This window comes from Tasmannia lanceolata, unplaced genomic scaffold (genome assembly GCF_043159265.1).
Source record: "Tasmannia lanceolata isolate RefF3 unplaced genomic scaffold, GAP_Taslan_0.1 ptg000012l, whole genome shotgun sequence".
Taxonomy (NCBI): Eukaryota; Viridiplantae; Streptophyta; class Magnoliopsida; order Canellales; family Winteraceae; genus Tasmannia; species Tasmannia lanceolata.
In genome coordinates this window covers 40,082,296-40,097,039 of record NW_027518689.1, presented here as the reverse complement: position 1 = coordinate 40,097,039, position 14,744 = coordinate 40,082,296, and the positions used below count along the sequence as shown (strand labels likewise).

The 14,744-nt window shown below is 39.0% G+C and overlaps 1 protein-coding gene across 1 annotated transcript in view; it reads left to right on the top strand.

The window, feature by feature from the left end:
- Positions 1-12,200, top strand: part of LOC143888200 (uncharacterized) — a 35,979-nt gene extending 23,779 nt beyond the window's left edge. The window contains exons 9-15 of the mRNA XM_077392552.1: positions 5,016-5,205; positions 5,705-5,764; positions 5,851-6,102; positions 9,683-9,941; positions 10,027-10,232; positions 10,952-11,002; positions 11,672-12,200. Of these exons, the coding sequence (XP_077248667.1) occupies positions 5,016-5,205; positions 5,705-5,764; positions 5,851-6,102; positions 9,683-9,941; positions 10,027-10,232; positions 10,952-11,002; positions 11,672-11,962 (1,309 nt within the window). The 3' untranslated portion in view covers positions 11,963-12,200. The remainder of the gene's footprint in view (positions 1-5,015; positions 5,206-5,704; positions 5,765-5,850; positions 6,103-9,682; positions 9,942-10,026; positions 10,233-10,951; positions 11,003-11,671) is intronic.
- Positions 12,201-14,744: the final 2,544 nt, after the last annotated feature.

Sequence of the window (14,744 nt, the reverse complement as noted above, 5' to 3'; positions counted from 1 at the left end):
TATAATCACACTGTGAAAATCATCTTCGACCACAAGGGACCCAAATCCAAAGATTAAAATAACCTTTTTTTTAAGATAACAACCAGATTACATCCATGGGGACAAGGCGTCCCAACAATGCAAAAAAACATAGCACAACCCAAAATGCTCTAATGATTACCCATTTCTACAACCTACCTTGACTAATTAGTCACAGTTCACCCCTGTTACCCCTGTTCTGATACATTGTGACATTAGATCTCAACTATATGAACAGAAAACAGATAACGCTCATTCTGGCACCTGCATGTCTTCTATTGGCATCATAGACTGTACCGAATGGATCACTGAGAGTCAATATCAGCTACTGCAATGCCTGTCAAAAGCCGATCTGTGCTTGGTGTTGAACACGCAGCTGCCGATAAAGCTCCGGAAATATCAGATCATGGCAAACCTTGACACCCAGATGTCCATATTTCCAACAGGGTTGTCTATTACAACAAGATGATTCCCATGCCATACAAAACCTACAACGGATTGGGCTCAACCCGCGGTCAGCAATAACTCCGCCTCTCTGTCAGCAGTCTTTTGCCAGTTTGTCAGCTTCCTCGTTCGCCGACTTCCTCATATGATGATGTAATGGTTTGATGACCGCGACTCAACTCAACAAAGCCTTTGTCCCAAACTAGTTGGGGTCGGCTAAATGAATCCTTTGGAAAAAAAATTCATGAAGAAGATAAAAGGAATCTGCCTGTCTCTAATCCTGGTTCTAGTTGGGTTCTTCTACGTGGATCATTTTCTTCCATTCTAACCTATCCAAGGTCATGTTCTCTGTTATGTTCCTAGCTGTCAAGTCTTTCCTCACTGTTTCTACCCAAGTTGTTTTCGGTCTGCCCCTACCTCTTTTTACTTCATCAATTTGGCACGAGTCGCCTCTTCTCACCGGAGCATACAAAGGCCTACGTTGGATATGTCCAAACCATCTTAAGCGGTGCTCTCTCATCTTCTCCTCAACTGGTGCCACCCCCACCTTTTTACGAATGTCTTCATTTTTAATTCTATGTAACCTTGTGTGGCCACACATCCATCTAAGCATTCGCATCTCCGCTACACTCTTCTTATGCACATGCTGCTTCTTGGTGGCCCAACATTCTGAGCCGTACAGCATGGCTGGCCTCACAACTGTCTTATAAAACTTACCCTTCAACTTGGTAGGGATTTTACGGTCGCATAGAACTCTTGAGGCAAGCTTCCACATCAACTAACCTGCTCTTATTCTATGATTAACATCCTCTTCAATCTCTCATTTCTTATGTAGAATTGAACCAAGATAGCGAAAGATATCCCTCTTAGGTACCTCCTGTCCACTCATATTTACTACATCATCGTCCCGCCTCCTTACATTACTAAAGGTGCATTCCATATATTCTGTTTTAGTCCTACTTAGTCTAAAAACCTTTGGATTCCAAAGTAGTTCTCCACAACTCTAATTTAGCATTTACTCCTGCTTTGGTTTCGTCTATTAATACTATGTCATCTGCAAATAACATACACCACGGCACCTCATCTTAGATACCCTCCGTAAGCTCATCCATAATTAGAATAAAAAGATAAGGGCTTAGAGTTGATCCCGGGTGCAGTCCTATTGTAATTGGAAACTCGCTAGTCGTGGCATCTGCGGTTCTGACACTAGTTACTGCTCCATCGTACATATCGTTATTCACATCAATATATTTAGTAGGTACTTTTTTCCTTGCAAGGACCCACCACATAACACTCCTGGGAACCCTATGTTACGCTTTCTCCAATCAATGAGAACCATATGAATGTCCTTTTTATTTTCTCTAAATCTCTCCATTAATCGCCTAATCAAGAAGATAGCTTCCATAGTCGATCGTCCGGGCATGAAACCAAACTGATTCTTTGACACCTTAGTCTCTTTTCTTAGTCTATGCTCAATTACCCTCTCCCAAAGCTTCATGGTGTGACTCATTAGCTTAATTCCCCGACTAAGTTTCTAATTTCTTCCATTACATCCTCTAACGTCCACGATCTAGGTGCTTTGTTGCTAGTCCACGCATTAACATTGGAGGAATCCCCTTCAATAATCAATGGATATGATTTGAATTTAGAGAACCATCTCAAATCCCGTACAAGGGCCAGGGCTTCTGCCTCATCTGGATAACAAACACCAATTGACCCTGAAAAAGAATCTTTTGACCATTAGAGTCACGAAAAACTCTTCCAATCCCTGCCTGACCCAGCTTACCTTTAGAACTTCCATCAGAGTTGAACTTCACCGATCCAAGAGGGAACCATTTTGGAGATATCTTGAGTTTCTCATCCTTTTCCACGACAATCGTTCGCCATTCTCTTAGAATTTCACTCACACTATATGTGGCTTTAAGCTGTTATCCTCTTCTCCATAGGATTAAATCAATCTTGATGCCAAGGAAGATTCTGCCCTTTTCTCTCTTTGGTTCCCTGAATAGACAATTGTTTATTTTTTTTCCATATGTGCCATTTCAAAGCAAGAGGGACAAGCTTCCACATAACTAGGCCCCCTTCACCGAATGGGCCCATACACCAATTAAATAAGATCTTGATGGATCGTCAACACACCCAAGATCAATCGAATCTTTTGATGATTCTCATCCATAAATGGTGGGAGAAAGGGCATCTCACCAAAAGATGATCCAAAGATATTTTTTTTTAGCTTACATTGCATAACACACATGCTTGTGAGCTCGAAGTATCTTCTCTTGGTCCGGTCACAATTGTTAATTTTTTTCCTTGCCACCGTCCATGCAAAATTTGTCGCTCAAGGGTGTTTGTAAATTTCCATATCTTTGCATTTGGAGATGCACCTCGACTCACGGCTGCTAAGCACTGGAAAAAAGATCTCACCGAGAAATAGCCCTGTGGATCTGGATCTGGCACCCACACTCTGCAATCATCTATGTTAGGAGATCAATAGCAAGAGGATAAAGTATTAATTATGATGATTTGCCTCTCAAATTCTTGGTCTTTAAGGTTTTGCCTAAACCTAAGGGACCATATTACCCCCACCCCACCCCCTCTCCTTGTACTCATAGACTCTAGCCTTCCTATTGGTAGCTAACATAAATAGGCTCAAATATGCATGGCACAACACAGACTCCTATCCAATGATCTATCCAAAAACTTGTCCCCTTTCCCCTCTCAACTCTATATCTAACAAAAGGTTCGTACAGGGATCTGGACTAATTGATGGACTTCCATGCATCCGAGTCTTTACCTAGAGATGGGTCTCTACTCTTCCATTCCCCCACCCATCCTATATTTATCCTCAATTACCCTATGCCGAAGTGCATTTTTTCCTCCCCGGATCTATACGACCACTTTCCCAATAGGGCCTTTTCGATCTTTTTTGCCACGTTTGCCAAAGTTTTGAACAATGACGTGAATTGCATCAGGAATTTTGATAGGGTCGTCTTCATGAGTGTTATTCTGCCTCCTAGGGATAAGCACTTTTTCTTCCAAGATGTAAGTTTTCTTTCCATTCTTTCACCAACCAAGTCTCATAAACTAGAATTAGGCACTCTGAAGCCCAAAGGTAAGCCAAGATAAGTTGTTGGGAACTCTTCTTTTTTGCATCCCAGAATCCTTGCATACGCTAAAACCTTCTTCAGTTTCATATTAACACCCACGATAGCGTTTTTTGAGAAATTTATCTTCAGCCTCAATGCCAATTCAAATTATCCAAGATCTAATCACTTTTGATATTTTCACGTACTTTACATCCTCCAAAAAGATGATGGTGTCATCGGCAAACTCAAAATGAGAATTCGAGCAATCGAACCATCTAAGATCTAAACACTCTTTTGATAATTTTTCAAGTATTTTACACCATCCAAAAAGATGATGTTGTCATCGGCAAACTGATGATGAGATATTTGCTGCATGTTCCTACTAGGATTCAAGCCTTTTATAAATCCCTTCTCTTACTTTTCAAAATAAATAATTAAATAACTAAATCCCTTCTCTTTCGCTCTTGATATTAGAAGGTGTAGAGCCTCAACCACTATAATTAAAAGATATAGAGATAGTGGATCTCCCTACTGGATACCTCTTGTACTCGGGAAAAAAACCTGTAGGTGCGCCATTGAGGAGAATGGAGAAGGAAGAAGATGAGGTGCAGGCTCTCATCCAATTCTTTCATTTGACCCCAAACCCCATCTTTTCTTGAATGTAGTCCAAGAAGTTCCAGTCCACATGATCATACGCTTTCTCTGTGTCGATTTTGCATACTAGTCCCAGGCTTCCTTCTCTCTTTCTCATGTCAATAACTTCATTTGCAATGAGGATTTCATCTAAAATCTCTCCTAGTAACAAAAGCTCATTGGAACTTGGATATCATCCTTTCTATTATCTCTTTGACCCATCTTGCTATTACGTTGGCCAAGATTTTGTACACACAATCTACCAAACTAAATGGCCGAGAGTCCTTCAATTTGATGCCCCCTTCCTTTTTTGAGCCTGTGTGGCTGCTATCACATGCAATAGCCCAGCTGCGAAATGTCTTCTGCAATGGTCCCTAGCAAATCCCTTATATCCTTGTTGAACTTAAGGGGAGCTAAAAAAAAGTAGCTTGAAATTGACAACTACATGCTCCCTGAGATTTTAGAAGTGCGATAAGGGGAGTGAACCCCTTTATCATGCATCATGCCACCACATGCAATTCCAATAGTAGTTAACTGGTCATGATGACAATTTGTATTTATAGATTTAGAAGCGGCTACAATTTTCTAAATTTTATAGGCTTACAGTTTGAATTCCCTACTTTGAGTTGATTTGCAGCTTTAAGACGAATGGTTTCAAGATATTCTCAAAATTAACCTGAGAGTTCACTGATTCAGGGAACCATTGTACTCTGTTGCATTGTCTGTGATTATATTTATGATAAAATGCTTAACGATTAATATGTTGTTCCAGGAAACATTGTACTGTGTTTCATTGTCACAATACTAAACCATTAATATATTGTTCCATTCCAGGGCTAACAGAACTAGGATACTGGAACATCTGCGTGATACATGGGCCCATGATCGAAAGGCTGAATGGTCAATATGGATGGTTCACTCTAAGGTTGAGATCCCACACCGCTATTTGAGAAGTGGAGATGAGCCTTCTTCTCATCATAGTATCCTTGGAAGAGCTTCGATACCACATAGATCCAGTGATGATGTAATTATTTATATCATAAATTTTATGATGAAAATTGTATAAATTTCACGTATTGGTGATGTTGCATCCATAGATCCATGCATGCACAATTTTATGGATGCTGATAAACATAGGAAATTATTCAAGGATGCTGCAAGGAGTGCAAGGAAGAGCGCATGTCAGCACGGCCTCTGGCTGCCCAACCTGCATGTGGGCCAGACCACCTACACGGTCTGTTCCAGAGGCAGGCAGGTAGCCAGACGTCACCCGCCCATGGCATCCTGCTAGCTTGGATTTAAATTTCGGACCGAAACCGTTTTTTTTTTAGGTCATTTCGGCCGAAATTTTTACAATTTCGGTCAAAATGACCTAATTTCAGCCCGAAATTGAATCAGAAACCGAAATGTATTTGATTTCGGACCCGACCGAAATTTAAAACCATCCCTTCTAGCAACATAAAGATAATCAGTAACACTATTGCTATGTAGCCTCTAAATCATTTTCTATATTCTTAATGCAGCAGGCACAAACTTCAACTACACGTGCTGAGCTTCATCGAAAAAGTATTGCCCAAATGAAGGCGAGTTATATTTTATTATAAGACTTTTTTAATTAATGTTTCTATTAAATCCATTGGAAAATCTGAAAGATGCGTGTTCGATGCAGATTAACAATCAGTCAATACAAGACATGCACGTTTACGGTGATCCTTCGCATATTCCAGTTATTCTTGTAGAACAACATGTCATGGATATTCCGCTACGTACTACAAGTTGCGATTCATCCTTACGCTCTCTGGACCAGAAAGATCTGTCTGGCCTACCCACGGGACCTCAGGTTGTGCCAAGGTTATTTGGTGCTGGTCCACAAAAAAATGGCCGTGTTTTGAAGGTTGCCGTCTTTGTGCATGGATTTCAGGCACGTTTCCTTAACTTGGTTGGAATAAAAGCTTATTACTTTCATATATCTTGTTCATTTGTGCCATTTGATTTCTATGCTACTTTTGTCCTTCCTATATTTACAGAAAATTATCTCCATACCACCCATCAAACATATTTTTTGTAAGAAAAGAAAATGTCGTCTCTCTGATTTCAGATGGATTTTGCCACCCTTATTCATACCCTGACAAACAATTGTGAAAAATGATGTTCAAATGAATTCTCCATGGGGAGTGAATTGGTTTACCATCTAACCGAAAATGGGATTAGATACAAACTGGGCTGGATGTATAGATATGTTTTTAAGGTTTTTGAAATAATGCATGGCAAACTATGAATTATTTAACCAAAGTTACCTCCACAATGGCCTGACTCACACGTGTTGCCTAACCAGCAATATGACATTTGGGTTGTTTCAGCCAGAATCTCTGACTATGAATGCAAATAGGGTAGGACCATTAATAGCTCAGTAGTCCCAGTATCAAAATCGTCCATCTCCTCTGAGATCTTGCAAAGTTGAAAACTGCTTAGTTGTCATCAATGGAAGAGCCAAATTCTCACAGGTCAAATCACATCTTTCCTATCTACCGCCTATTGGGCCTGGGATGCTTTTGCTACCCCCATAAGTTGTGCATTTAGGTTGCACCTCATCCTAGGGTTCCAAAGATCCAGGGGACAGTTGGAGGGAAGTTGCCATATGTCACATTCGATTCCAATAGTTGTCTCAGATATCCCATGAAATGTGGCAGTTTAAACTTTTATGTGCCTATCGTCAATCACAGAAGAATCCTACTTAATATGTGTCTGCCAACTTTGATCCTCAAAATCCGATGTTCTTTGTGCTTTGCCATATGTCACAGTTGATTCCAATTTCTTTCTCCTTGTGTCAACTTATTTGTATCTTTATTTATGCATGCGCGTGTGTTCATGAAAAATGAGTCGCACAATGCATATTTTCTTGGTGTATCTGAATTTATGCATGCCCATGCGTTCATGAAAGAATGGGCGGCACAATGCATATTTTCTTGGCTTAAAATGCCCCACCTCTTCAAATAGTTTCCCTTTTGTACTTAATCCTGCAGGCCTATTGCTTCCTTTATTGGTCTTGTCTCACTAGTAGTGCTTCGGTACTTATCATAGTTTTGATGCTGGTCTCATCTTAAAGTTTGAATCTTTGGTGACTGCTATCATTGCTCTATCCACTCCTAGTTAATGCCTTCTATCTTTTTTTAAGATATCCTACTTAGTTTTATATATATATATATATATATATATATATATATATATATATATATATATATATATGAGAAAAGTGTTTCTATTCCGGCCGACTAGAGATCATTCTCTAGTCCGCCACCCAAAAACACATGGGTCCCACATATTTGGGTGATCTAAAGCATTTCTAGTCCGGCCAACTAGAGATCATTCTCTAGTCCGCCACCCAAAAACACATGGGTCCCACATATTTGGGTGATCTAAAGCATTCATTTGATAGGCCTCATCATAGATAGGATGTCCACAAAAATTCAGCTTCATAGGATCTTCTTAACCCTTCGATTTGTGGAGTTAAAAAATGGACAGATTTGTGGCGGTTTATAGCCGTCCATTTTAAGCTCCACAAATCATAGGGTTGGGATGATCCTATGAAGCTAATTTCTTGTGGACACCGTCTCTATGTCAGGGCCCATCAAATGAATGCTTTGCATCACCCAAATATGTGGGACCCATGTGTTTTTGGGTGGCGGACTAGAGAATGATCTCTAGTCGGCCGGACTAGAAACACTTTCCTCTATATATATATATATAGCGAGAGAGAGAGAGAGAGAGAGAGAGAGAGAGAGAGAGAGAGAGAGAGAGAGAGAGAGAGAGAGAGAGAGAGAGAGAGAGAGAACTGTTGGTGCTTAAGCCCACCAACAGTTTTCTCATATATATATATATATATATATATACCATGTTATGTTACCATAACCATTATAGGCAATGTTACTGAACAAGGTCATAGCACATATTACTGCCACTTGCACAGTAAGAGTTTGGGACTTATATATCTTCATTACAACTAGGACAGATTCCTAATCTGTAGGGTTCTTTGATGCTCTTAGCATGTTCATCGGTATGGTATCTTCACAAGTTTGCAGGTGGTACGATGTATAGATCTATTCTGCAGGTACTTGGTTGGTATTCTTATTCTATCATAAATTGTTGTCGTGTAAAGGGCAACTGAATAGGACATTAGATGATGGTAGGATTGGGATTCTTGCATGTCTCTTTTTTCTGGTTTAATGGTAGAACTTAAAACCATGAGAATTGGGATTCTTGCATGTCGTGTAGGGAATGAATATTTTTTAGGAATCAAGGAAAGGTTCTTTAGAACAGTATTTTTGGTTTGTGATGTAGCTCAAGATTGTAGACTTTGCTTTTCCATTAGATAAAAAAGCAAAAGAAGAAGTGACAAGTAAAACAAGAAGATAATGAGGAGCATGGGAAGTTTGTGTGGCAAGAAATTGAAGTTCTCAAGAATACATTATCAATATTTCAAAAGTCCAAAAAAATCACTATTGCATAGTCTATATCCATATACATAGAAACCTCTTCCTTTTCTCAATCTCCAGCTAAGACTGCAAGTCCTAATCAGACTCGATTACTATAACAAGGCAACTATTTGTTGAAAATAGAATTCTTAAAAAAAAAGTAATCAATCATGTAAATAGCTGGCTTTGGAAAACATCCTACAATGACTCCTAAAATAAATTAAAATTCACTATAAATAACTAAAATAAAAATGGGTAAGTTTATTGTAGTTTGGATGCAAGCAATTCATAAGTTGGCTCTCTGTTGATCATGATGTCACAAAAATTCCATTTTTGGATGCCGTTTCTTTAGTTTTCCTTAGAAATAGATCCTAGGACATGATGTGGCAATTCATAAGTTGGCTCTCTTTCGAACTTGAGCCATTCGACTCCAATGATGTATTGTTTCTGTTTGAGCATCACCAATGGGTTGATCTTCTAAATTCCTTGCAATCATTTGTTTACACTTGCAGATCTTACCCTGGCAAAGACAAGGGATGACCCTCTTGAGCTTTATATGAAATATTACCAGATAGACAGTTACATTTTAGGATCCGGCTACTTATTGACGTCTTGTTGGGATTTTGATCTAATTGGCTATGATATGTCCAAATATTCCATAATCTCTCTTGATTTTTGAGTCAGTTTTTCTTAGCTCCTTATATTTCTCATATCACGTACGTGCATCTCATTGTCAAATATTTGCTTGTGACATTGGTTCATGGCCTTCTACCTTGTAATCATCACTTGATCTTGTTGCTTTGTATATACACATGTATGCATATATAAAATTATTAGATTATATTACCTAGATTACTTTTGTGCTCCCATGTTTTGTGTACTACGGCAAATCGAGAGTTGCATCCATAGTTTCTTTCTAACATCTCTAGGGAGCTTATTTTCTGAAATACTATCTCAGATTTTCCATATCATTTCCAGAACATGGTTCAGTTGACTTCTTTCGTTTTAACTCGGCTTACACATAAATAGGGACATCATCTGGATTTACGGCTTGTTCGAAATCAATGGCTTCTGATCGATCCAGGGGCAGAGTTTCTCATGTCACAGGCGAATGAAGATAAAACATCCGGAGACTTCAAGGAAATGGGTGGAAGGTTGGCTGAAGAGGTGACTTCTTTCCTTAAAAAGAAAATGGATAAGGCCTCAAGATCTGGAGGCTATAAAAACATCAAGCTTAGCTTTGTTGGGCATTCCATAGGGAATGTCATTATTAGAAGTGCGTTAACAGGTATTCATCCATAGCTCAGCTACCCTTCTTTCTTGTCCTTATAATAGAATATATGTTGAATGAGAGGCTCTGTGTTTATTTTCAGAGAGCGTGATCGAACCTTATTTAAAATACCTTTATACATACATGTCTATATCTGGACCACACTTGGGGTATCTGTACAGTTCGAACTCCTTGTTCAACTCTGGGTTGTGGCTTCTGAAGAAGCTCAGGGGCGGCCAATGCATTCACCAGCTTACATTCACTGATGATCCGGACCTCCAGAATACATTTTTTTACAAGCTTTGCAAGGTATTAGATCCGAATCTCCCAAGATTTTCCTTTTCTGTAATAAATATTGCTAAACCGCATTTAATATTTTTGTGTTATTGTTCAAGGAAAAACAAATTTTCATTGCATGTTATAGTCTGATACCCTTTATATCTGAATAAGATGAACTTGCTGAGTTGAGCCAATAGTTTCCTCGGGTTCTCAGTTTGGTAGGTATTTTTGGCTTGGTTGATGCTTTTTTTTGGTCTCATTGAAGGTTTTTAATGCGACTAAAATAATTGTCACACTTCTTTATGCAACAAGCAGTATTGGTCTACTTGTAACAACTAACAACAACTAAAATTAGTTTTATGTATGAAAAAACACATTATTTTCCAAAATATCCTTTTCTCAATCTTTTCAAAAATATGTAAACCAAACATCTTCCATTATTATCTGAACTATTTAATGTTCATTCACAACCCATTTCTCCCCCCTTCTCTTATTAGAAGAGATAAAATCGATTTTGTATACCTTTCTATTATTGAGCTGTTTACTGGAGAGAAACCCATCTACAGGACATTTTTTCATTAACCTGTTCATATTGTTTTATTAAGGTTCTTGTTTTGCTCATCCAAATTAGTTGACTCCAGTCATCCTAGATCTATCTTTGTTCCTATTTGATATATTGCCGCTTACTTTTAACTCTTTAAGGCCAGATACTCATGACACGATGTTCCCTTTTTTGTTTTTTTAATCAGAAGAAGACATTGGAGTACTTCAAGAATATAATCTTGCTATCCTCACCACAGGTATCCTTTATTCGTGCAGGTTGGGTCTTTTTAGGAAATACAAATCCATTTTCCTTGGAAATTATTACATCTGTCATTTTTTAGAATAAGCAAGTTAATCCTATGTTTTCCGAAACTGTTATTTGGGTTTCCTATCATTGGGACCCCTTTTATTGTTGTAGGAACTTGCATGTGTAGTTACTTTTATGTTTGAATCTAGACCATGGGGCATTTGGTCTCAGTTTCCTTGACATATGATATCATCAACACATGAGGAAGACTATCATCCACGGTTTCGGTTTTGGACATAGCCGAAACCGAAATTAACGAAATTTCAGTAATTCGGACAAAATTTTGGAAAAAAGATAATTTCAGCCAAAATTTCCGAAATTTTGGGTCGAAGTTACCGAAATTGTCCAAAACCGAAATTAACAAAATTTCAGTAATCCTGGACGAAATTTTGGAAAAAAAAAATTAATTCTAGCCAAAATTTCCGAAAGTCAATTTCGGCCAAAAGTTGGGACTCTGGCTAAAATTTCGGTTTCAGGTGGTTTTGGTTTTGGTCTTGACTGGAATCCGAAATTTTGGATTTCTGTCGAAATTTAAAACCGTGCTATCATCTTAGTAGTGTTTCTTTCTAAATCCACCCTCTGGTCACATGACATTCATTCCCTTATCCCCTATGTTCAGGATGGGTATGTTCCATATCATTCTGCCAGAATTGAATTGTGTCAGGCATCATCATGGGACTTCTCAAAGAAAGGACAAGTTTTTACAGAAATGCTAAACAGTTGCTTGGATCAGATCCGTGCTCCCTCATCGGAGCAACGCACTTTCTTGCGCTGTGATGTCAACTTTGATACCTCTACTCAGGGCCGGAACTTGAATACCATGATTGGCCGGGCTGCACATATCGAGTTTTTGGAGACCGATGTTTTTGCGAAGTTTATAATGTGGTCATTTCCAGAACTTCTTCTTTGACTCTGTTAATGGCTTCCCACCTTTCTCTACACGCCTGTTAATCCAGCCTCTCTTCACTATAGGCACTCCCCTCTTGCTACACTATGCGCAAACGAGACCGGAGGTGAGTCACCTACAACATGGGCTCTGTGGAGTTCATTACTTGGATAGAGGGGCTTTGTAAAATGTATGACTATTGACTAGGTAGATAGTCTTGTTTATTACGTTTTTTTTTATCAAAGAAAGTTATTTTTTTGTTCATGGGTTTTGTTAAACTGGTAAAGGTACCTGAATTGGTACTCTCCCTAGTCTCTACCTTACATGTCATTTGTGGTGATTGAAACTTGTCATCTACCGAAGCACGACGAGCCCCTGGATTTTGCTGAAGCCCAGATGTTGCACCAATCAGATTTTCGTTAAAATTGTTTATTGGACGCTGTCGTTTTTACTACCCATCTACCGGCCACAGATCATATGACCAGTTTTGATTACTGAATGCTTGCCATCTTTACGGTGAAGATTTGCGTACTCTACCGACCATGAAACCAGCCTTTTTTGAAGGGGAAATGTGATTATGTGGGTACTTGATTCACTGATTGTGATTCAGTTCTTTTGTTTATATTGATGGGGAGGTTATATGGTGCATGGTCCCTTGCAATTTTTTGGAGCCCAGTGGCCATCATGTTATGTTTGGAAGCTCATTACTTAATGTGATGGAAATAAAATTGTTATATTTCCTTTTGATGCCTCCAAACCCGTCTACCCCCTGTAAATTGTCTTTCCTTGTAGTCATTTGCTTGGTGTTTGTCACTGTATCACTGTATTCATTTGCTTGGATTAATGTCATTGAATGATTGATTTGATGAGAAGATAGAAATTAAGGTAATGCTATATGTTATATCAATTGTATCACCCTGCAATATGATAGTTTATACTCGAGATGCTTGGTTTGCTTAGTCCCTGTTTGTTCTGGATTTTGAAAATCGATTTTGAGCGTTTAATTCGAGTCCAAGAATCGGTTTTGGACTTGATATCGATTCACAAAATTATTGGACTCAATATCAATTATCAAAATCCAAAACAAACATGGCCTTAATGGCATACAATACTGACATACTGTATCCATACTCGGTCATTATTGGGTGGGCCCCACAAACAAAGCTAGTGCATTCCTTTTTTTCTACTGTCTTCGGATGTAAGGCCACATTTGGATACCTCATGTTTTTGTATTTGGATTTGGATTTGAGTTTTGGTTACAAAATACATCAATCATCCTCATGCTCATGTTGTACAAGGGAGGGACGTCTCGCTGCCGCTGCAGCAAGGTCGAGGAGAGCAGCAAGGGTGAAGGTAATTGCCACAAATATCGATTTCCAAATAATGTCTTGAGAATAGATTTGAAAATCAATTTTTTCACTGTTGTAGCTGATTTGGATAGGAGAGAATAGAAGAAAATGATCCATGTGGACGAACCTAACTGGTGTCAGGATTAGACTTAGTCAATTGGAGCCGGGAAGATCCTTTCACCTTCTTCATGAAAATTTTCTAAGGATTCATCAGCCTATCCCAACTAGTCTGGGACAAAGGCTTAGTCGAGTTGTAGCTGATTTGGATATCTAAGGATCTGAACCAGTTCCAAATCTCAACTGCAAATGTGAGAAATCCAAATCTAAATCCTGTGGGTATCCAAAGCGTGGCCTAAAGGAAATCAGTAAACTCAACAAGATTTTCACTGGCCTTATGGGATATATGTCGTGCAACTCAGCTGTCAAAGGTTGGCTGCTCTTTCCACAATATAACTGTTCTCGATTTGTATGGCTGATACGAGACTTGACCTGATTCCAACCAACAATGATTTGAAGGCTCATCTAACCATACAAATTATTGCCAGGAGGGTAGACCCCAATGAACTTATTTTTTTTTTCCTGGTAGGTTAGCGGGGGTGAAGGAAAGGAAGGGGCCACTGCTCACAGCTCGACTACAGCCACACAAGCTTAAGAGTGTGGATTACGTCAAGTATATGAATGAATTACAAGGCTCACTCACACAAGGGGCCATATCTTATCTAGTGTACAATTAAGAAGAGCCAAGGTTGAGAGAGTTAAATGCAACTTGAAAGCCAGCATACTACTTTTAAGAAGATGGTGACGTTGATGTCGGCAAAGAGTAAATTGAGAAAGCTGGTGCCATTCTCAGGTTCATTGTATTTGCATTGATGGGCCACCTACATGGGAAAGATGAAGAATTGTTTGAAAAGTTGATATGAATGGCCATCCAAAAATAATGGAGGCACATATTTTGTGAAGTTGTTCTTAATTCCTTTGAAACACATGGGGACAAGCACCATGCTCCACAAGGACGGATTTATGCTATTTCCAATCAGCACAGACACCAATCCTAACACACAACATGAGCTTTGGAGGACCTTCAAGAAATGGTACCAACACATTTCCTAGAGAAATGGAAGGCCATCTTTTCTCTTTCCCATCAACCTTTGGCATAATTGAAGTCACCAAGTTATCAATTAAGAACTTCGTCAATATCCTCCGTGCAGTGCAGTGTCTGATTGATCACTAGAACAATGAAAAATGACAAATTGGGTGTCTTTAGTCAATTGTAGGTGGTGTTAAGGGTAACGAGGTTCAAGTTATACAGCTTGGATTTGGTGGATATTACAGAAGCCAGCTGCGCTCTATTAATGAGGAACAGAGGGAGACTGGCCAATAAGTGCTAACCAATATACACACCGTGCATTAACCAGGATCGCACAATAATACAACTATATCCTATGCCTTTAGAAACT